The sequence below is a fragment of the Trachemys scripta genome, chromosome 1 (genome assembly GCF_013100865.1).
Source record: "Trachemys scripta elegans isolate TJP31775 chromosome 1, CAS_Tse_1.0, whole genome shotgun sequence".
Taxonomy (NCBI): Eukaryota; Metazoa; Chordata; order Testudines; family Emydidae; genus Trachemys; species Trachemys scripta.
This window is the reverse complement of record NC_048298.1, coordinates 330,251,693-330,276,559: the sequence shown is the minus strand read 5'-3', so window position 1 is coordinate 330,276,559 and position 24,867 is coordinate 330,251,693. Positions and strand designations below refer to the sequence as shown.

Below are 24,867 nucleotides of genomic sequence, written 5' to 3'. Positions count from 1 at the left end.
TGTTCCTTGTACTTTTATTGGGATTATGACAACTCTGTGTCAGAAGAATTGGCTATCATTTGGTAGCTATCATTCTCTAAGATGGTTAAGGATAGCCAGAATGCTGGAAGTTACCTGGGAGGTAGGGGGATAAAATGGAGAAAACCAGTTCAGCAAAAATAGACATAAATCAGATAGTGGCATCAGAAGTTGCATATAAGATTTCACCACTGGGTTTCACAAATGAGTCTGGCAAAAAAACTGATCAGCATACAAATTCCACACTGTATATTAGTTTTACTCCTTATTTGTACAAATGCCCCTCCAGCTCCAAAGATATCCAGAAAGAGGTTTTAATGCAGAAATATAAAAAAGTATTTTATTTACATTTTCCACAGTACATTATTATAATTATGTTCTCTTCTATACAGCAGTGATCCCTTATTATAAGTAGCCATATGGGTTTCTGGCAAAATCCCTCATTAACAAGGAAACCATACACATTCTCTTCAGAGAAGTAATCTGGACATTTTAAATGGACAATTTTAATACAATATTATTTTCAATTAAATTTCACAATTTATTCAGGGCAAGTGGCATCTCACCATGCGCTGTGCAACATTTCAAGGAGCTATTCTGATCAGAGGGACAATAGTTGACAGTACAGAGATGCTGAAAACCAGCAGACATGGAGAAGAACGGTACACAGTACCATTGCCTTTTCAAAATGTGCATGATCTTAGAAGACAACTCCCCCTAGTGCTGGATAATCCTCCTGAAGGATTTACTTGGAATTGGTCCCAATGCTGCTTTATTCTGCCTTCTGTCTGACAGTTACCGATTCAGTCAAGACAGAGACATACAGTTTGAGCCAAGCATATGTGATGCCTAGAGCACAGTATACGGAAGTAAGCAACAAAGGGATAAAAGGGAACTTCAGTTTCCAAGGGGTCAAAGGAAACACAATTTCACAAAAGATTTCCAGAGGCACTAGTTCAATGAGGTAGATAGTTTCCAGCCAGTTAAGCAGAGGCCCCTCTTTTCTGTGGGGGGAAAAAGAAAAAAAAAGATATTAAACATGTGATTTCAATTCAGTTTTCTGTCTTTTTCAGTGAGCATTAGATATGTTGCCCTTGTCAAGTCTTTGTCTTGCCTATCTGCTATGCACCAAGTCACATCATGTTTTTAAACAGCACAATACGCCAGGCAGTGAGAACTTCAAATATAGCCACTTACTAAAATACAGTGCTTGATAGCATGTAATTAGCATAACATAAAAACTAATTTCTTTATAATCCTGGATTATAAAACTCAAATACAAGATTCCATGTTTTAGCATCTTTGAATCTAGACCATAAATCGCATCAGTAATTATTTCACTTCACTTTGCCCCACACCAATCCTGCCAATATAAATGAGCCATGAGATCTTCCACAGCTTTTGATGCACATTCACTGCATGCCAGTTCTTCCACATTCAGGTAGTGGACATGTCAGGTCATTATTTCTGGCTGTATATTTCTAGATATTGTTAGATCACCATAACTGAAAGAAAGCTTTAAGATGGTTCATAATTCCTACACAAAGACAGATATTTCCACTGTAAATATTCTTTAAAATATATTTCTTACTACAGGTAAGCCTTTATTTGGGGAGGGGGTCTCATAGGACACCATCCTTCTTGAACAAATCAAGGTTTCAGATGATCAGGAGCATCAGCCATACAAAGCTCAAATTAAGCTCTATCAGAGGCCCTAAATTGTATAGGCACAGATCTTCAGCCCTGAAGAGCTTTGCAAAAGTGGATATTCAATCAGTACTGTTCTGGAGGGCATAGAAACCATCAATTAACTGCAACTCAGAAAGAATCAAGGTGCTGCTGTGCTCTGTTGAAAAAGTTCACCTCTGGCAACAAGCCCAGTTTTGTATCTCCATACCTCTACAAATGCTGCTTCATCCCATCTGCTAAGGGGATTTCATTAGAACTAAGCATTGTCATTGAGATTATAACAGTTGCCTCATCTGAAGAGAGTCCCTTGCTACCTAAGACACTACTTCCCCCAGAAGTCGCAGCTTTCCTCTTGGGCCAGAGACTGAATGAAACCTCTCCTCTTCAAACATTTGCAAAACAAAAAACAAAAACAAAACAAAAAAACCCCACCCAAACAAAAATCAAACACAAAAAACCAAACAAGAACTGAAGAAAGCCTGGCAGAGCATTCAAAGGGTAGAAACCAAAAAGCAGGATGGAGAACTGATTGCCTTTTCCACACAGATTCTTCTGTTTTCTACAGCCCATGTACATCCCTAGACAGTATAGAGATATGCATGTTAGAATTGCTAAGAGATATGTTAGTGGCCTGGGAGATACTCTACAGTGGGGTCTTCAAGAAGTTAATGTTGATCTCCCTCGGCTGGTATTTGTCAAAACATTCAGCACTTTGACAAATTATACTGTATTGTTAATAAAGTACCACATGTATTATGCATCTTTTAACATAAATAGACAAGTATATGAAAATGTATGCAAATTCAGTGGTGATGAAAGCTGCCATATGGACAGCTTTGGAAACTGAAATCCTCTAGCTATATAACAGGTACACCTTAGAAGGGGCATTACAATTTTGTACCCTGACAATGCATTGACCCCAACGTGGACAGACTGTTTCCAGGGACAAGTGGATAGTTCTGTCTCTGTGCCCATTCAAACTTTGGCTTCTCTTGCAACAGGAGTGTCAAATGTTTTTGATGTGGACACCTGCCTACTGCGAACTGAACTGACACCTCACATTTTGGCCATTACTGACTTGGATTTGAACTAGGGGTATTTCAGTTCCAACCTCCTAAACCATCCAGCCCCACCACTACTGTCCCCTCCAGTAATACAGAGAGTGTTTCAATAGCCTGAACATAAAATATTTGCTTGGTTGTTACCTGAACAGAGCCCTCAGTGAAGAGAAGCTATAAACTGTGAACAGCAGCATGAGCAGTATTTTAGTTGCGATTTCTGAAATAAAGAACATTTTTGAAAATTCAACTAACTTGCAATGTTTTTGCTTATTATTTTATAAGTTACAGTATCCTTAAATTACAGATACAATAATTTAAAGTACTTAGTACTAAAGTTTGAATTATTTATTAAAGGTAATAAGAATCATTCTCTCCAAAGGGGAGTAGCAGAAGTTCCATTTCTTGGAACATTTAAAATTAGACTAGTAGATGTACTATTTGTTAAGGAACAAACCTGCATAGGCGGCATGATGATCAGTGACACAATAGGTCCTTCCCCTTTGTAACATCTACTATACAAATTTCTTCACACTGAATCATTAGTTTCAGTGATTAGTGCAATGTATACTAGAACTATATAAATTAGTGGATTGATACTTAGATTCTGTCTTGTTTGACTAAGAAAAAACAAGTCTACTGGAAAACAAAACTATACACCCTCCCCCCCCCCCACCATAAAACCAATTGTACCCAATTATCTGATTAACTAGGAAAAAAGTATGTAAAAGGCAATGTAATATCAGATGGAAGTAAAAGTGCAAAGGAAATTTCTCACTTCTCAACACAGCAACCTCTCCATTTTAAAGAGCAGCATCACCAGATATGAAAGGGAGTCCAAATCCAGACACCCTCCCAGTAGAAGGATGCTTATCATTATGTAGAAACTTGAAGGCGTAGAACCTCTAGAATGTGGCAGAACCAGGAGGGGATAGCAAAGACAGGCTACATGATTCTATGAGAATTTTCCATATCCATCTTTATTCAAATACTGTAGTAGTCTGATCACTGACATTTTTGCCCATTGAACTAATTCCGCACTTCTCTTGAGGCTTGGGGATTTTAGATTTGAGGAAAGATCACACTTGTTCAGGGTAGATAAAAATCCATGAATTTTTAAAAAAGATAAATCAGATTTAATTTAAATTGGATTTTTTAATTTAAATTAAATACAGGTTTAATCTTGAAAAAATAAACCTATAAATTTGTTAGTCTCTAAGGTGCCACAAGTACTCCTGTTCTTCTATTTAAAATGAAAATTGAAACAGACAACTTGTGTTAATACCTAAACTTATTATTTTTACAATTATTTAAATTAAATACAAAAATATGACGCAGTATATGTTTGCTGTCATGGCTTAAAGAAATCAAAAAACTGAACTGGTGGAAGACACTAGCTAAACACCTGGACCAGAGTTTAATGAAGTGCTAAACCAGCTTTTGACAGCAGTAGCCTCTTCTGCAGTTGCAGAGAGACTATTTTCATTTTACTTTCTTCAACTATTTCAGTCCAATGACTAGTTCATTCATAGTTAAGAAACCAATCAGGAGTTGAAAAAAGCAGGAAAGCTTGTTTCCCTCTTCCAATCTACGAATAAAAACTGGGGTGACAGGATGAGATCTATTAGTTTGAAAATTGTTTCTGGTCACCATGTCCTTCAAAAACAGATAACACCTCCTTTGCTTAATGAATCAGTAAGTTTTAAATGTAAAACATGTTTTGATTAACTTTTTGATAATTATTTTCTCATGTATCCAGTACATTTAAGATGCTGGTTTTGAGCATTTTTAATTGCATTTCCATCCAAACAGAGCTTGATGCAAATCACAAGTAAAAAATTAATCTAGGAAATAAATGCATCATTCACCATTTTCTAACATAATAAAAAATGGAAAAAAATAAGAATCTGAATAAATGTAAGCTGAGCTATATAATTGCTTAAATAAATGTGTATAGATATAGTGTATCCTCCTGGTTAGCAAAAAGCACCAAATGTATTGTAAAGGCTATACTGAGTTGCAAATCAACATGTTTTAATGGTTATCAACAAATGAGAATAAACCTTTCTTTAGGAAAATAATTAAAAAGTACAAACATTATTTAAATTAATGATTCCTACTTGCTGATTTAAGTTGGCAATTTAAATCATCCATCCTGCACTTGTGTGCACAGACCAAACCCTAAACTTCGCTCTTTGTGTGTTTCTGTTACTGCCCAAAACCCAGTATCTCCTCCTTCACAGGGCACCTTTCTGAAAGTGGCTTTTGGACACACAATATAATGCCCAACACTGTGTACTTAGACGGTTTCTAGCAGCAGAGCTATCACTGAAAAAATGGAAATAAAAATAAATCAAAGTGGGGGGGGAGTGGGAGGAGAGAGAGAGAGAGAGAGGAGATGCATGGGACTTTACCTGGTGGCGTAAACAGCAATGGGAAGAGTGAAAAATGCCCTGTAGTTGTCAGAATCAGATAAATGCCAGCACGTTTTGGACTCTCCACAGACAACAAACTAAAATAAAAGAACTTTGATTTACCGTTTGCCTCTTAAAAACCCAGCCTAATTTTACCAGAGTACACAAGTCATAGCTGACAGACTGAAGCCAGCACAACAGCTGCACAAGCAGTTTAAGCAGCTACTGCTGCACTAGCGGTGGAGGAAGTAAAATGTTACCCAGCAGGGGCCACTCCTTACACTTGGCAACCCCTAGACCCAAAACTGTGTAAGGGAGACATGCTCCCCCACAGAACCCAACTGAAGCTGCTGAGTAGCTGAATAAAGTAGTTCAAGGAGGGACATTCAGGCTCTGATGTCGGACTTCACTCAGCGTTCTTTCCTGTGCCGAGCGAATGTTCATGCCAATCCCCTCCTGCCCTCTCCTTTGTTTTTCCAGTTATGTAATCCCCACACACCTAACACAACCTCAGTAAATGGATTTAAATGAGGGCTGTCAAGCGATTAAAAAAACAGTGATTGTGTAATTAAAAAAATTAATTGCGATTAATCACACTGAAAAAATAACTGAATACCATTTATTTAAATATTTTTGGATGTTTTCTACATTTTCTCATATATAGATTTCAATTACACCACAGAATACAAAGTGTACAATACTCACTTTATATACATTTTTGATTAGAAGTACTTGCACTGTAAAAAAACAAGAAATAAGTATTTTTCAATTCACCTAATACATGTACTGTAGTGCAATCCTTTCTACATTTGTAAGTGCAGCTTTCATAATTATGTACAAAGAACACTGCATTGAAAAATAAAACGTAAAATTTTAGAGCCTGCAAGTCCACTCAGTCCTACTTCTTGTTCAGCCAATCCTCAAAAAAAACAAAAAAACCCCCACACCCACAAGTTTGTTTACATTTGCAGGAAATAATGCTGCCCGCTTCTTGTTTACGTCACCTGAAAGTAAGAACAGGTGTCTTCATGGCACTGTTGTAGCCAGTGTCGCAAGATATTTACATGCCAGATGCGCTAAAGTTTCATATGTCCCTTCATGCTTCAACCACCATTCCAGAGGACATGCGTCCATGCTGATGACGGGTTCTGCTCGATAACAATCCAAAGCAGTGCGGACCAACGCATGTTCGTTTTCATTATCGGAGTCAGATCTCACCAGCAGAAGGTTGATTTTCTTTTTTAGTGGTTCAAGTTCTGTAGTTTCAGAGCGTTTCTCTTAAGACTTCTGAAAGCATGCTCCACACCTCATCCCTCTCAGATTTTGGAAGGCACTTCAGATTCTGAAACCTTGGATCAAGTGCTATATCTATCTTTAGAAATCTCACATTGGTACCTTCTTTGCATTTTGTCAAATCTGCAGTGAAAGTGTTCTTAAAATGAACATATGCTGGGTCATCATCCGAGACTGCTATAACATGAAATATATGGCAGAATGTGGATAAAACGGAGACATACAAGTCTCCCCGAAGGAGTTCAGTCACAAATTTAATTAACACTTTTTTTTTAAACGAGCGTCATCAGCATGCAAGCACATCCTCTGGAATGGTGGCTGAAGCATGAAGGGGCATACGAATGTTTAGCATATCTGGCACGAAAATACCTTGCAATGCCGCTACAAAAGTGCCATGCAAATGCCTGTTCTCACTTTCTGGTGACATTGTAAAGAAGAAGAGAGCAGCATTATCTCCGGTAAATGTAAACAAACTTGTTTGTCTTAGCGACTGGCTGAACAAGAAGTAGGACTGAGTGGACTTGCAGGCTCTAAAGTTTTACATTGTTTTGTTTCTGAGTGCAGTTATGTAACAAAAAAAAAAAAATCTACATTTGTAAGTTGCACTTTCATGACAAAGATCGCACTACAGTATTTGTGTGAGGTGAATTGAAATATTTAATAATTTTTACAGTGCAAATGTTTATAATCAAAAATAATATACACTGATTTCAGTTACAACACAGAATACACTCTATATGAAAATGTAGAAAAACATCCGAAATATTTAATAAATTTCAAATGGTCTTCTACTGTTTAATTGTGCGATTAAAACTGCAATTTATCGTGATTAATTTTTTTTAATCGTGATTAAATTTTTTGATTTAATCGCGTGAGTTAACTGCGATTAATCGACAGCCATAATTTAAACAGAACCAAAAAACTGAGGAACTAACCTGAAGTTTGCAGCCATCATGTTGTTCACTTTGCTTGTATGTTCTATCCTTCTCCCCTACCCTTTATCTTGTCTATTTAGTTGTAAGCTCTTTGGGGCTCAGATTGTCTCTGTCTGTACAATGCCTAGCACAATGGGGCCCTGATCCCAACTGGCCTCAAGGCAATATCTTAATAAACAAAATAATGGTAAATAGCAAACTGCTGTTTCATCTGTCAAGTGACAGTGAAGCTCAGAGGCCAAAAGATAGGCCTTCACAAATATAGCATACTACAAAGTGAATCTCAAATCTTAGCTATTTAAAGAGAAGATCTGCTTAATCAACTACTAATGCTTATGGATAGGGATCCCTGTATTTCATAGCTACAGAATCCACTCAGGCCATAGAATTGTGCTGCAGAATCTAAACTTGTATTAAAAAATGAATTTTCAAGTCCTGTTTGTGAAGCAAACCTTGAAGTAAGTGTAATCCAATGCCCTGATGCATGTCTGCATTTGCAGGCAGCCTGAAACAATAGCTCAGAAGCGTGAGCTATCCCAGTCATCTCAATGCATTAATTCTAAAATTGGAAGGTGACAGGCCAAATGTTAATTTTGTTCCTGGTCATGCTTACTCAACAATTCTAAATCACTGACCATGCCTTCTTGGATACCAGAAGTCCCAAATATCCCTGTATCCAGCTACCAAGACTTCCCCATAACAGTTTCTATGATGCAGGTATGTGTGAATATAAAAACCTGTAGCACACAATGAATGTTATGTTGTGGCTGTAGTACTGATTTTCAGATTAAATCCAATTAAAAGCTCCATTTTAAATTTAATGGAAACTGCCACAGGATTTCCAGCTGAATGCACAAGAGTGCCACTGAATTTAGGCTCAGTTTGCCAGCTAGCATTGCTTTTGGCAACCTAGTTAATGTTTTGTATTACCCTACACAAAGTTTACGAAGTATCTGAGGCTAAACAAGTTAATTTATTGTCACACTATGTACAATACACATGCCCAAATGTTCAAATGGAAAGAAAGATAGGAAAGCATGTAGTAGTTCTATCTGGGAGTCATGACTCCTGGATTCTACTCCTGCTCCACTCTTGACTTGTTAAGCAATTTGTTGAAAGCCACACAGTTTCTTTGTGCTTCTATGCCCATTTGTAAAGTTAGTATAATACTTATCTCAAAGGGCTATTGTGAGGATAAGCTACCATTAGTAAAGCATGATGACGTCTTTGGATAAAAGGTTTTCCATGAATGCAAGGTATCTTTTAAAAGGAGATGAATTGCTAGGAGCACCTGAAGAGAAATGCTACTTTTTAGAGCAGATTTGTGTTATTTTGCACCATTGAACAGTTAATACGTTCCACTTCAGAGGGGGCTGTATTTAAGGGGTGAATGAAATGATTCTTATATGTAAAGTGAATTAGAGTGCTTCAGTTTGAGAGGTTTTACATATGATATGAATTCTCTAAATTATCATACTGAAAACCAAGTGACAATCCTCCTTTGAAAAGCTCCTCAATCATAGCCTGCAAGCAAATGAATCTGAGGAACTACCACTTAACAAGTCACTTACCTCAAAGGAAGAATAGCGAGGAGTATTGCTTTTTCATGCACATGCCAGCCAAACATGAATGAGCTCAGTGCACAAAGTATCAGGCACTGAAGAAAGCCTCTGGGCCCTTGGGGTTTAAACCAAAGACAGAAAACAGAGGGCTAGAAACAACAGGCAAAAATAAGACTTCAGTGTAAAAATTCACAATCCTGTATATAAGCTATTGCCCATATGAAGCTTTATGATGTTATTATTGAAATACACCAATGAGCATCCAGCTCCTGCTTTTACCACAGCACCGCTTTGCAGCATCCCAGGAAGGTATATATTTCTGGTGGTAGATATGTAGTGCTGATGGAAGGTGTCAAATAGCACAGAGACTGAAGTCTTCCATCTATATAACAGTAACAACATGGGCAGCAAAAATGCAGACTTCACTCACACTGCCAAATGAACGGTGTTTTCCTGTTTGTGCGGAACTGCCTCTGGGAATTTAACTGGAACCACCAACACATTTCACATAAGTGAACATTTAATGGCTGTTTAGTATCCTTTGGCCACCAATATCCTGTTTGATGATCTAGGATGAAAGGATTCTACATCCAAATACCAGTCACCTGAGCCTTCTGCTCCTCACTCCATTAAAAAAGGTGGGGAGTTGAAAAGTGAGGGATCAACTCCATTATTCCTGGCTCCAGATAATGCTATTAGGAGCTCAGCAAGTTTTCCAAACAGCTCTGCCAATGCATCTCAGTCCAGTCTTGATACATCCCTTGAATTTTGCTCAAATCATTAGCTACAGAATTACTTCCAGCTCAGTAAGCAAAGTGGTTTTGACCAGAGTCCCTGTTATAGGTCTGTCTGTCTCTGAAATACTCTATAGTTGACATAGACCATGGCGTCTAGGAATACTCAGAGAATGCTTTGTTATGCAAATTACTACTGCCTCAACATCCACCCTGACTGCTCTTTTCCAATACAAAGATACCTAGTTCAAGAGCAAAAATATATGTAAGTATCAGGTTCATTTATGTTATTCAATCAAGGGAAAAGGGGACATGGAAATTAAAAACGTATCAAAGATTATAATTTTTTTGAAGTTACCAATATGGAGATGAAGGTACAAATGAGTGTGGCTAGTGGAGTCACAGAAGGAAGGACAGTGTGCTGGAATTCTTGAACCAATCCGCCTGTCATTGAGGCTTTAGGAATCTTTTCAGGATCAAGGAATTTATATTTTATACCTACAAGTGAACATAATGTTTGTCAAATAGCATAGGTACATTTTCAGCTATACATACACACTTAATTTTTATGAAAAGTGTATAATATATGTATATAATATTAATATATAAATCAATATAAACGGCAACAGTTATGTGAACACAAAGATACGGCAGAGATTTCACACAAGTTTCAATAATCAAGCTATTCTTCTACAGCAATTGGGAACCTACTGCTATGCAATGCATAGAGCTGAAAAGCAAATGATTAAATCAATCTTAAAAACAAGCAACAAAATTTCATTCATTACATGAATTCAGAAAGGGAATTTGAGTCCCACAGAGGGCATTATATGCAAATAAGCACTGAAAATACAAAACTAGTTTACTGTACCAACAACTGCTAATGTTTTGTCCACTGCATTGTACAAAGCCCAAAAATTAGGGGCCCAATAAGCATGGCAGAGGCCTCTCTTGAAAGGGAAAAGACGTGAAATGACTTGAGGTAGTTGGCCCTGTAGGGAACAAAAAGAATATACGAGGACCCATGTTCAGAGATTCTTCACAATTTTTTTAAATTGTTCAACTTTGTTTCTAAGAACTTGTGTACACTACCATTTAAGGCAATGTAACTTATGTTGCTCAGGGGTGTGAAAAAGCCACCCCGAGTGACGCAAGTTACATTGACCTATGTGCTGTCCACCAGCACCAGGTTGGCGGGAGACGCTCTCCCGTAGACATAACTTCCACCTCTCGTTAAGGTGGAGTAATTATGCTGATGGGAGAGTGCTCTCCCGTCGGCATAGCGTGTCTTCACCAGGTGTGCTGCAGCTATGCCGATACAGCACAGTAGCGTAGACTAGTCCTAAAAGAAAGGTTAGAGGGCTAGGGAATAAGGAGTCATTACCAGTACTGCAAAGGGTCCCAATGAAAGAGCAGAAACAAGGCAGACAATCAATCCCAGCAAAGTTATGCGAAGAAAGCTGAAGCTGCTCCACTTGAGGGATCCATCTACAGAAAATTAATATTCGTATTAACAGAGATATTTGGGGAGGTATGGGAAGAGGAATGGGAAGCAAACAAATTGACTTTAGTAGTAAAGAAGCTAGTATGAGTATCACCCTTTAAGTGAATATTTTCAGACAGTAAGTAGTATATTGTCCAACAACTAGGTTTACAGAATCTCAAAGTTATACCCATTTCTCAACTGCTAGAGAGCTCTACTTTAATTTGCTAGTTTATTATTTGTATTATAGCAACACCTAGGAGTCTCAGTCTTGGACCAGGACCCCACTGTATTAGGCGCTATACACACACACACAGAACAAAAAGACAGCCCCTGCCCCAAAGAACTTTCAAGCTAAATATAAGAGAAACAGATGGATACAGACAAAGGAGTAAAAGGAAACAATGACAATTCTGTCAGTGTGACAGTCAGTGGTCTGAGCACACCAGCAGCTCAACCACTGTCAAGTCTTCTCTAGGCTTCAGAGCAAAAGTAGAGTTTTAAGGAAGGTTTTGAAGGTGGATAATGAGGTAGCTTTGCAAATGTTTAAAGGGAGCTTCCCACAGCCATGGGAGAAAGCACAAAGGTGCTTGTTTGACCTTTAATAAGTGGATGATGGAAGATGGCATGATTGGCCAACTGGAGGTGGGAGTCTGCTTTTCAATAATCAATGAGGGAAGATAGATAGGGTGGGGATATATTGTGAAGGCCCTTGAAAGTGAAGACTAGTAGCTTATGTTTGATATGAAGGGATGAAAGAGGGATCGGGAAGGGATGAAAAGAGAGGAGTGACATGGTCAAAACGACAGACTAGGAAAATTATCTTTGCACCAGCATTCTGAATGGCTATCAGCAAGGCAAGACTGCATTTGTCAAGACCAGAGAAAAGGATATTCAGCAACATGATGAGAGATGGTCTCTTGAATTGAGACAGTTTGATCCAGCAAGTCTCTCTCATTTCTAACTATTTTGACATTAGTCTAACAGTCATTTTGAAAATGTAGCGATAATGCTGGTTTTGCTTTTCCAATAACAAATGTTATCCAGTTTTATAATAGATTGTGAAATACATAGATTTGCTAAATTTATAGAAAATCTTAAGCAGCTATGGTTTAGAATGAGAATGCCATTACTTTCAGCTTAGAATGCTTACATTTTTTACACACCACTTATGAAATACTGTGCTCTAACTGCTGCTACTTTATGAGCTTGCATCTTCAACAGAATAGAAGGAACAAAGATAGCCCTTAGCAATATTTAGTGTATGCATGAGGAAAAGGACACTTATTGCCATGATAAATTCAAATGGACCATTATTTCAAAGTAGGTCTTATCAGGAAAAATTAAATTCAGTTTACCTACATCTATTCTTTCTGATACCTAACTTGAACTTTATGGTCATTGACTTTATTCTGGTAATACAACATAAATGTCATTTTGCCAGTGAAATGTAAATATCTATGACCATTAGTTTGAGACCGGTGACCCCTTTGGAAATCTTACACATAGCCTGCAGACCCCCAGGGATCCATGGACCACCGGTTAAAAACCACTGTTCTATGGTAACGACAACCTTTCACGGACCCCTTAGACACAGTCTGCAGACCCCCCGAGGTCCTTGGACCACAAGTTGTAGGATGGCTAGATCAGTGGTTCTCATCTCTCCAGAATAGTTTTCTATAGCACTCAAATTGTTCCTAGTCTTGACTTGACTCGAGTCTTTAGAAGTACGGAAATGACTTGTGAGAAAGAGAAGCTTCTACCAGAGCAACTTCAAAACCAGTCTCCAGTAAAATACTTTAAGTCAAAGCTTCTATTTCATTTTCATCCACTGAATAAATGTGGACTTATCACTACCCCATCACCATACTCTTCATGCCAAGGTAATATGTCAGACTTATTAAAGAAAATTTCAAGGACAATAATGACAGGTTAGCACTGAATGTAAATGTCATGTCTTTCTACACCTCCTGGGCCCCCTTCTCACACATCATTAATACAAAACACATTGAGGAAGGATCAGTAACTTACCTGCCTTATTTTCAGTGAAACAATAGGATCGTAGCAAATATACACAATAGGCTGGGGCTACATAGATGTAGATGTGTTTGAAATGCAGGAGAACAGCAAAAAGAAGAGCACCCTCCAAATGCCTTTTCTAAATGGAAAAAAAAGTTGTAGAGATGGAAACCCCATGAGAGCTGCATTTAAACTCACCCTACCTTAACACTAGCAGTTTCAAAGACGGCCTTCTTCCATTGCCTAAAGCATCAAAACATTCCATGTATGAATGCAGGGATGGGTATTCTTTCCATTTGCCTAGAATAAACAACTAGGCCAGCGCAGGGTAGATTCAGGTCACAAGATTATTCTCTTGACCTTAAAGGGTGTTTGGAGCCCAGGGGATCCCTCATATCTCCCCAGCCTCAGAGATAAACCCCCTTCCTCAGGGTAATCTTTCCTGCCAAAGGACTGGTAGCTCCCTCATGTAACAACTAGGAAGAAGTTGTGTATTTAAACAGCAATACATGGAGCTCATTCCCTCACGGGGGGGGCAGATATGCTCTCTCCACAGCACAGCTAATATTTTATGGCCAAGTGAACTAAAAAACAGAACAACAAATACTAAGAGATCCAATTCTAGTGGGCAGCAGTTCAGAACTGCTCCCACTTATTAGAATAGGAGCAGCCCCATGATTAAGGTTAAAAGTCTTGTCACAAGGCAACAAAAACATTGCAACTTGATTTTATGGTTACCTGAAATAATCGAGCAACAGAAAGAAGCATCAATCCAAATAAAAAGCCATTGTACTGAAAGTGAATATCTGAACTTGTGTCAAGGAAGAAGTTTTTTACCATTAGTTTGCTTGGACAGAATCAGAAGTCCACAATCAGCAAACAGATCAAATGGAACTATAATCAAGGAAACATTCCTAAATTATAACTCCAAGTTGGCTATAAAATTACCTTTTTGTTATCCGTTCTAATTAGAAAATATAAAAGCTGAAGAGCTTAACCTCACTTAGAAATTCTTGGTTACATGCAGGTAATATAGCAAAGTGTTAGGTGTATTATGGAACTCAGCAAAAAACACTATAAACAAGGTTATTATGCTAAATGGATTCAATTATACTCCACTATCCTCTTCCACCACCATTTTCACTCAATGAAAAATCCCCCCTTTTCGCTGAAGTTTTAAATGCTAGTCTCTTACCAGAAGTGACTTAAATGTTTGAAGCAGACATATTCAGGTGTTTGAGTTGCCTATGGAGAGGGCTGTGGTGAAAACTATCACAAATGGTTATTTTCTGCTGTAAAAATAATTGCTGCCATGCTCCTTCTAGATTTCCTCACTACATATAACTGAAAGAATGGTAATGGCATGCTGGAAACTTGGCATGGAAATGGACCTCACTGATGAGTACATATTCATGGTAAAGGGTGGAAAATATCACTTTAATCTAAAGTCATGGACGTTCAAAAATTGCAGCTAAAAATATAATGACAGAGTTCATACTTCTTGAGATGCACTGCCACTAAGAAGTGCTCCTAGCTAGATCAGTGCACATTTTGCCAAGACTGACTGATGCCTGCTAGATCTGTTAGTTAGCATTATCATTTTCTACTTCCTCCTTTCTTTTAAATGAAATGTTGAAAATTAAAGGCAAAGAAAATTAATTCAAGTTCTAGGTTGCACGCTAACAAATCAAAGTCTGAAAGAGTCTGCTAGGCTGACTGCCCCAGAGTCATGGACCCTCTGAACCCTGGAGAAGTTTAACCATCTCTGTGAAACACTTCAGGTTTGCCAAATCAGTAAATAGCTTTAGTTGTAATCCAACTCTTTGGAGCTATATAATCATGATCAGAGAACTTTTACAAATAAACTTTGAATATATTGTTACAATGAAACTTTACTCAGCTGAGACTTCCCTGAAACCCAAACAGTAACACAAATATTGCAATCAAGAGTGATATTAGTTCTGACTAAGATATTAGATACTGCCAGTGGTTTTTGTATATATTGTATTTGATTTGTTTAAAATCTTGCTAGATTTTGACAACTAACTGAAAGGATACGATCCACAATTAATAAGCCAAAGTTCCATAAGAGCAGAACAGCAAGAACAAACATCGGTTTTTCCAGAAGTTCTTTTCCAGGTCGTTTCCCATTTACATATCTGCAGCATCTGAATGAAGGAAATCAAACAGTAATACAGAATTATTTATTTTAGCACCAATTTATATTATTAACAAGGACGATGATCTCTTCAGGGAAGTTCTGCCACATGCCAGTTACTAAAAGTGATAGCAAATTCTTGATAATTCAAATTATCAAAGAAAAAAATTAATTTATAATGACTTATACTGTATAACTGGAAATACGTTTTTCCTAAAATAGGAACAGTTTATTTTTTTAAACACAAAACTCTGAAGGTCCGACTAGCTCCCCAAGAAGAAAGTATCAAACAGAATTTAGAAAATTATAAGGGCTTTAAGGTTAAGAACAATAATTTTATATTTTTTCCTTGTCTACGTTACAACCATGACCTTTTATTATTAAAAATCAAGGAATTTTTAAAATCCAATTTGTTTTTTGCATTCTCTCACCTTGGAGAAGGAAAATATAATAGCATAACTTTTATTTACTTTACAGTCAGTAAGTTTTATTACCAGGTTCTCATGCATTACCACACTACAGTGTTTGGAATGCAACATGCAAGGTAGTATTTATTTAAAAGTTATTTCCACTGGACTTTAAAAAATACAGAATCTATGACCCTACTCTTACTGAGTGGAGTGTTGTTGTAAGACTTTGCTATTTCTAAATCACTCTGGTGGGCCACAGGTTTTTGTTCAAAATACATGCTCTCTCCCCGCCCCCAACGTGAGCGATTACATACTCTTTGCCCTCCCCCAAATCCATGGTACATTTAAATATGCTATGAACTTTTATTAAGACTGCTTAACTAATTGCCAATAAAAAGTTAAATTTGGAAGACAAGACCAACAGCAAAGAATGGTTTAATATGTGACAAGATGTTAAAATTACATGAATGAGATTCTTTCATGTTTAGAATCGTAACAGGGTAAAAAAAGACTTAGGTCATCCAGTCTGAGCTTTGAATTCCTTCAGAATTCTTAAACTACCAAGTACATTACATATAAGAGAAGGTAACTAATGTCTAAAATAAATTTAATTGTGCCCACAACATTAGAATTCCCAGATAAAAGAGGAAATAAGGTCTTCTATCTTAGTTACACACCCCCACTTGTTCCTTTAATAGGTTTAGCCAACTGTGTTCTTTCCACACATTTGCAAGTCTATATGTAGACACCTTTGTGATTACAACCTGCCCATTTCTGAAAACTCAATACTTTAAACAGACACCCCACTATCCCCAGAGAACAGAACACTGAGACTTACTCATGGGCTGCATACACAAAGAGAATATCTGTAAAGATGACAGAAAGTCTTTGGAAGAAGACTGTTGCCTGACTGGAGTAGTTCAAATTTTGGATAACCAGCATTTCCTGGTCAAAGTATTTGGCAACGTGTGAAAGTGCAAATTCAAACCAAGCAAAGAACGGAGGATAATCCAAGGTCCACTCAGAAGTTGCCTAAAAACAAAATAAGATTTACCAATTTAGAACTGAAGATCAAGATAGCTGCTCATAGAGATTTATATACAGAAAAGTTTGTCATATGGGATTAATTGGTATGTTCACTCCAGTAGTCAGTATCAAACAAAGGCTAATACCTTTGATTTCAGTCCTACTTCACAATGGAATTGAGCAATTGTACAATGCTGAAAATGACTTCAGCAGCTCTACTGTGAGATGGTAGTGTTTATGGAGGAACTGGAAGTCTTTTGGTGTTGGCAATGGGTAGGTATGGCAAATTCGCATTTCATTTTTTTACAACTGACTGATAATATCATTGTTTATTTTTAAGCATTTTTTCAATTTTGATCAGTTTAGATAATGATAAATTATTGGGGCAGGGTGGACAGAATCTAGTGACAGTAGGCATTGAGATTCAAAAAGTTAAAGCTTTATAACTGTTAAAAACACAAGTTATCAACATCACATGTCAAAATATCCTTAAAACAAACTAATATGTTCTCAAGCAGCATTTTTCTTATTTTGCTTACCTGTAAATTTTGATTATTATCGATACTAGAGTGAAGGCAGTATAAGAACATATAACAGAACAAAACAGCTGTCTCCTCACAAGCGTGCCAATTATTTTTCTGATGTGGACTGATGTCCACTGTGAACTGCTTCATTCGGGTTCTTTCATACTGTTCCTGTCTCTGTTACTCTTGCTTTGTATCACTTAAATCTATGCACTTTAGTAATAACTTTATTCTTAGTTTGACTACAAGCCATCTCAGGGTATATGTCAAAATGATGTGTGTGTCCTCAGCTAAGCTAACAGACTGGCATGGCAGTGAGCTCTCCCAAAATTTCTGAGACCAAGTAACACTGTGTCTTACAGTTCTGGGTGCCCTGAGGAGAAGATCACACTAACACAATGAGGTCCTGATCCATGATTGGTATCCCTGGGCATTACTGCAAAACAACCACCAACTGCTGACCATCAGTATCCCTGGGCATTACTGCAAAACAACCACCAACTGCTGACCATCAGTATCCATGATGTATATTTTCTGGGAAGAAAGGACTTCAATCGGGATGTCAGACTGGTGTGACTAATAAGCACAAAATTCACACACAATTAAAAAGCAAATGAACAGAACAAGAACTTACTTCATAGTACCACTGAGAGACTGGTAAATTGTGAGTGATGGCAAGCCAGTTTCTATGTACTTCAAAATCTGTGGAATGACTGCAAAGAATATGGACATTAATAATAAGGTATGTACAGATTTAAAGATTAAAAAAATCTTTTTCAAAGTATTCAACCATTTACAGTACACAGAAAAGAATCAGAAAGAAACTATTTGTGTTACTAGTCCAGTGGATTTAGCTGCAGTAAAATCATAGTAGTAATTAGGCAATTCTAAAAAAGCAGCCTGAGTAGTAACGATAAGAGAGCTTGGGTCATTTTGGTTTCTACAAATTGCTAACAAGCAGGAATATTAGGATCCAGTTATAGCTCTCAGTTTTGCTTGGCATCAGGAGCTGAAGTTCCTACTTTGAAGTAATGCAATTTTAAAATAGAATCATAGAAATATAGTGCTGGAAGTCAAGTCCAGCCTCCTGTGCTGTGGCAGAACCAAGTAAATTTAGATCACCCCTGACAGGTGTTTGTCCAACCTCTTTTTTTTGTTTTTTGTTTTTTTTTTTTTAAACTTTGAATGATAAGGATTCCACAACCTCCCTTGGAAGCATATTCCAGATCTTATAGTTAGAAAGTTTTTCTGAATATTTAACCTAAATTTCTCTTGTAGAAATCTTGCAGATTAAGACCATTACTTCTTGGCCTACCTTCAACTGACATGAAGAACAATTGATCATTGTCTTCTTTACCACAACCCTTAACATATTTGAAGACTTATCAGGTCCTTCTTCATCTTCTTTTCGCAAGACTAAATAAGCTCAGTTTTTTTTTTTTTAAAACTTTTCCTCATATGTCAGGTTTTCTGATACTCTCCTCTGGACTCTCTCCAATTTGTCCATTCTTTCCTAAAGTGTGGCACCCAGAATTGGATACCTTACTCCAGTGGTTCTCAAACTGGGGGTAGGGACCCCTCAGGGGGTCATGAGGTTATTACATGGGGGGTCGCGAGCTGCCAGCATCCACCTCAAACCCCATTTTGCCTCCAGCATTCATATGGTTTAAAAGTGTTTTTAATTTATAAGGGGGGGGGTCACACTCAGAGGCTTGCTATGTGAAAGGGGTCACCAGCACAAAAGTTCGAGAACCACTGCCTTACTCCAAATGAGGCCTCACCAGTGCCGAGTAGAGCAGAACAATTACCTCCCATACCTTGTATATGACACTCGTGTTAATATACCCCAAAATATTAGCCTTTTTCGCAACTTCCATCACATTGTTGACTCATTCAGTTTGTGAGCCACTATAACCCCCAGATCTTTTTTAGCAGTACTACCACCTAAGCAGCTATTCTCGATTTATTAGTTGTGCATTTCATTTTTCCTTCCTAAGTGAAGTACTTTGCACTTGTCTGTATTGAATTTCATCTTGTTGAATTCAGACCAATTCTCCAATTTGTCAAGGTTGTTTTGAATTTTAATCCTTTCCTCCAAAGTGCTTGCAACCCCTCCCAGCTTGTCGTCAACTGAAAATTTTATAAGCACACTCTCTATTCCACTTTCCAAGTAATTAATAAAAATATTTAAAAGTACTGGACTCAGGACTGACCCCAGTAGGACCCCACTAGATACACCCTCCCAGTTTCACAGCAAACCATTGACACTTTTGGAGTTCAGCTTTCACCCTGTTGTGCTCCCACCTGACAGTAATTTCATCTAGACCGCATTTCCCTAGTTTGCTTATGAGAAGGTCATGTGGCACTGTGTCAAAATCCTTACTAATATTAATACACCGCTACCCCGATAGAACGCGGTCCTCAGGAGCCAAAAAATCTTACCGCATTACAGGTGAAACCATGTTATATCAAACTTGCTTTGATTCATAGATTCTAGGACTGGAAGGGACTCCGAGAGGTCATCGAGTCCAGACTCCTGCCCTCATGGCAGGACCAACTACTGTCTAGACCATCCCTGATAGACTTTTATCTAACCTACTCTTAAATATCTCCAGAGATGGAGATTCCACAACCTCCCTAGGCAATTTATTCCAGTGTTTAACCACCCTGACAGTTAGGAACTTTTTCCTAATGTCCAACCTAGACCTCCCTCGCTGCAGTTTAAGCCCATTGCTTCTTGTTCTATCCTTAGAGGCTAAGGTGAACAAGTTTTCTCCCTCCTCCTTATGACACCCTTTTAGATACCTGAAAACTGCTATCATGTCCCCTCTCAGTCTTCCCTTTTCCAAACTAAACAAACCCAATTCTTTCTGCCTTCCTTCATAGGTCATGTTCTCAAGACCTTTAATCATTCTTGTTGCTCTTCTCTGGACCCTCTCCAATTTCTCCGCATCTTTCTTGAAATGCGGTGCCCAGAACTGGACACAACACGCCAGCTGAGGCCTGAGTAGAGTGAAAGAATGACTTCTCGTGTCTTGCTCACAACACACCTGTTAATACATCCCAGAATCATGTTTGCTTTTTTTGCAACAGCATCACACTGTTGACTCATATTTAGCTTGTGGTCCACTATAACCCCTAGATCCCTTTCTACTGTACTCCTTCCTAGACAGTCTCTTCCCATTCTGTATGTGTGAGACTGATTTTTCCTTCCTAAGTGGAGCACTTTGCATTTGTCTTTGTTAAACTTCATCCTGTTTAACTCAGACCATTTCTCCAATTTGTCCAGATCATTTTGAATTATGACCCTGACCTCCAAAGCAGTTGCAATCCCTCCCAGTTTGGAATCATCCACAAACTTAATAAGCGTACTTTCTATGCCAATATCTAAGTCGTTAATGAAGATATTGAACAGAGCCGGTCCCAAAACAGACCCCTGCGGAACCCGACTTGTTATGCCTTTCCAGCAGGATTGGGAACCATTAATAACAACTCTCTGAGTACGGTTATCCAGCCAGTTATGCACCCACCTTATAGTAGCCCCATCTAAATTGTATTTGCCTAGTTTATCGATCAGAATATCATGCGAGACCATATCAAATGCCTTACTGAAGTCTAGGTATACCACATCCACAGCTTCTCCCTTATCCACAAGACTCGTTATCCTATCAAAGAAAGCCATCAGATTGGTTTGACATGATTTGTTCTTTACAAATCCATGCTGGCTATTCCCTATCACCTTACCACCTTCCAAGTATTTGCAGATGATTTCCTTAATTACTTGCTCCATTATCTTCCTTGGCACAGAAGTTAAACTAACTGGTCTGTAGTTTCCTGGGTTGTTTTTATTTCCCTTTTTATAGATGGGCACTATATTTGCCCTTTTCCAGTCTTCTGGAATCTCTCCCGTCTCCCATGATTTTCCAAAGATAAAAGCTAGAGGCTCAGATACCTCCTCTATTAGCTCCTTGAGTATTCTCGGATGCATTTCATCAGGCCCTGGTGACTTGCAGGCATCTAACTTTTCTAAGTGATTTTGAACTTGTTCTTTTTTTATTTTATCTGCTAAACCTACCCCCTTCCCATTAGCATTCACTATGTTAGGCATTCCTTCAGACTTCTCGGTGAAGACTGAAACAAAGAAGTCAGTAAGCATCTTTGCCATTTCCAAGTTTCCTGTTACTGTTTCTCCCTCTTCACTGAGCAGTGGGCCTACAGTGTTTTTGGTCTTCCTCTTGCTTCTAATGTACTGTAATTGACCCGCTGGAGTGCACAGCCCCGCCCCCCGGAGCACTGCTTTACTGCGTTATATCCGAATTCGTGTTATATCTGGTTGCGTTATATCGGGGTAGAGGTGTATATATCCTATCTACTGATTCCCCCTACCAACTAGACCAGTAACCCTATCAAAGAAAGAAATTAGGGTGGTTTGGAATGATTTGTTCTAAACAAATGCATGCTGGCCATTCCTTTATAACCTTGTTATCCTCCAGGTCATGTATTAGCTGCTAGAAATATAGACATAAAACAATGGAGAACATACAACATACATCGCTAAAGAAAGATCTATTTTGCAAAGGACTAATTTAGTTTATAATGTTTTACCATTAGCATTACTACTTATTACAAACCTTACTCTAGTATCACGGGGTAGCCGTGTTAGTCTGTATCTACAAAAACCTTACTCTAGTTGCTCGGCAACAGAAACTATTACAAACAATTTGTACTACAAGATGACTTGAAAGTGTAAAGAATTTTTTAAAATTAAGTATTGGCATGAGATTTAAACATTTTGATAACACCCTTCCCACCTTAATGAACCCATTGCAAAGATGCACTGCAGAGCGTATTCATATTGTACAGGGAGCCTGACAACTGAAAACAGTCCCAATTTACAGAAAAGCTGACTCCTGTTACTCAGAAATGTAAAAGCTATTAGATACAATATTGGAAGATTCATGTCAGATGCTGTTCTGATCTGAAACAGCTGTCTACCAAATTATTAAAGTTGCATTATAAATATGTAATGCTTTTGGTTACCTCAAGGGTAAATTGTCTTAAAGTTCTAGTGCTGTTACAAAAAGGTCAGTTTTTTAGTCCTTTGCTCGCGTTACAAAATTAACAAGAAATGTATTTAAAAATCAAACCGTTCTGCTTTATAATTGCAGAATCAAACTTCACATGAACATAAGAGAAAGCTTTTATGTAATATGAAACAGATCGAAGCATCAGACAGTATTAATAATGAGCTACTCCAACTAATACTTATGAACATACTAAGGAAATGAATATGCTCATATTTAGCAAATGAAAGTGTTCATACTTAAGTTTTAAGTTTGAGTTAAAAGCACCTGTGCTCCATTCATTTATAAACTTTTGAAAATCCCACTCTGTATATGTCTGAAACAACTATGTAGTTTAAGAGTTGAAGCATCTTTTGTTTACTATTAAACTTCTCACAAAACGTAAGAGACTTCACACTGTATCTTTAAAACAAATTTTAAGAGAGTTTAAAAAAAACAAAACAAATGGCCATAGAGGTTTTACTCAAGGCTGTCTATTTTGCTCTTCTTTGAGGAAAGAAGAATTCATACTTTGATCCTCTAGCACAGATTTGAAGTGAGGTTTTAAGAGGTCAAAACAACCATCAGGCTGTTTAGGAACATTCTTAATACCCTCTACGGAAGGTGCCAGGTAACATTGCTCTCAACTCTCTGTCATCATTACAAACCCAAATTTATTCCCAATCAGGACAAATAAAGAAGATGGATTCTCACTTATCATAATTTGTCTCAGAAGTGATAAATTATGAAACTGAAGTATAATATTAGAACAAATAAATACTCCCACAATGCCACATCATATAAGCGTGCAGTCCTATTAAATAGCCTCCTTCCGTCTTGGGGCTTGGTAACTTGAAGTCATCAGTATCTGTGCTAAAAGCCTAGAAATTCTGAAACTCATATGCAGAATTTAGTATCACTTTAACGGGTGACAGATAAGGCCACTAGTGTCAAGCACAACGTAAACCAAACGTGGGCGTTGGAAAAGATTGTTGACTCTCAGGTGACCTGATGCCCAGCTCCTCCAGCAGCACGAAAAGAGAGTGGGAGGCAATTTGCAGCCCAAACCAGCACAAGCTAGTACAGCATGTCACTATTTATGGGTTGCTTTGGGGGTGTCGCCTCACTGCTAGGCCAGGAAGTTGCCAGCTAACTCCATGAACCCCGGGGCCCCGTTCTCTGGGTGCGTGTAAGGTAGTTGCACTCGGCTGTGCAGAGCCGTTGCACTAATACAGGATCCCTGGCAGGAGCCCCAGAGCAGCCCCCACACCGCAGGACGGCGGCATGGGGAGGCTCGGCCTCACTGCAAGGCAGCGCCGGGAGGCAGCGGGGGGGTTCTCCCGCAAGGCGGCCCGCGCCAGCCAGGAGCCCCTGGCCCACCAGCGCGGGGAGGGGCGGCGGCGCCCGGGGCACCACAGGCTGTTACGGCCACGCGACACTGCCCGGGTGGTAACCAAGGCAACCAGGGACCGGCCGCCTGGCCCCTGAGGCACCACAGCTCCCCCCGCCCAGGGGCTGCAGGTCGGGGGGGAGGGGAGGGTGGAAGCACTGGCCACGGCGCACGGCTGCCCCGGGGACGGGGCGGGACACGGACACACAGAGACGTGGCGAGGGGGAGGCTGGCCCGGCCCAGCCCGGCCCCGCGGCCCTTACTAGGTCGGTATGAGGAGACATTTGAGAAGGGAAACCCCGAGCGCCAGAGCCAGGAACCAGCAACCGCCGCTTCCACCCGCCGCCGCCATGACACGCCGCTCACTGACAGCTCCGCGACCACCACTGCGCACGCGCAGAAAATATCCGCGCGAGCCCGCCCGCCTGGATTGTTTGAAAAACGTAACCTTGCGACCACATCGCGCATGCGCCAGTGGCCCCTCTTCCCCCCGTTCCCAGGACGCGTAAAGACTGCGCACTCCGCATGCGTTAGCTCTCTCTGTTTCGCGCTGAACGCTCCCTGGGGACAGGTCGACTGCGCAGGCGCTAGTGGGGTGTCTGTAAACTGGGTTTTGCTTCAGTCCTGAATGAATATTATTAGAGAATATTTAAAGAAATAAACGATACAGAAAATTTGAAGCGTTAGTCATTGGGGGTAACATACAGAGTATGGGGGCATGTTGGTGTTTTGGGGCTGGGCAGCACACATAGTATATACACACTGCAATGTCCCCAATGAGGGGTGGGTAACCGGTGGGCGGGATCAGGAGACAGTCAATAAACGGTGAGAGTCCACCACCCATACGGGAGGCAGGGACAGTCATGGGTATAAGCAAGCGGGCTGGGTAATGGGGATGGGGTGACCCTCACGTGGCGGGATTCAGCTAGGTTTGGTGGGTTTAGGGCTCAGGGGATAGGGTCCAGCAGGGCAGGGCCGGCTTTAGCAAGAGCGGGGCCCGATTCCTGGGGACGGGGCTTGCTGCAAGCCCCGCCCCCAGGACCCGAGCCACGCCGCGCCGCCGGGGGGGGCCCCCCGGCCCCCCCCCCGGC

The 24,867-nt window shown here is 39.4% G+C and overlaps 1 protein-coding gene across 1 annotated transcript; it reads right to left on the bottom strand.

Annotated features, from left to right (window-relative positions):
- ALG8 (ALG8 alpha-1,3-glucosyltransferase) lies at nt 1-24,150 on the bottom strand. The gene is made up of 13 exons (XM_034759087.1): nt 24,040-24,150; nt 17,958-18,036; nt 16,612-16,805; nt 15,264-15,373; nt 13,944-14,011; nt 13,218-13,344; nt 11,088-11,191; nt 10,575-10,695; nt 10,062-10,201; nt 8,979-9,118; nt 5,180-5,277; nt 2,913-2,985; nt 1-1,022 (listed from the first exon to the last, which is right to left on the bottom strand). Exons 1-13 carry the CDS (start codon nt 24,126-24,128, stop codon nt 791-793), a joined length of 1,575 nt encoding a protein of 524 aa, XP_034614978.1. The 5' UTR covers nt 24,129-24,150; the 3' UTR covers nt 1-790.
- Nucleotides 24,151-24,867: the final 717 nt, after the last annotated feature.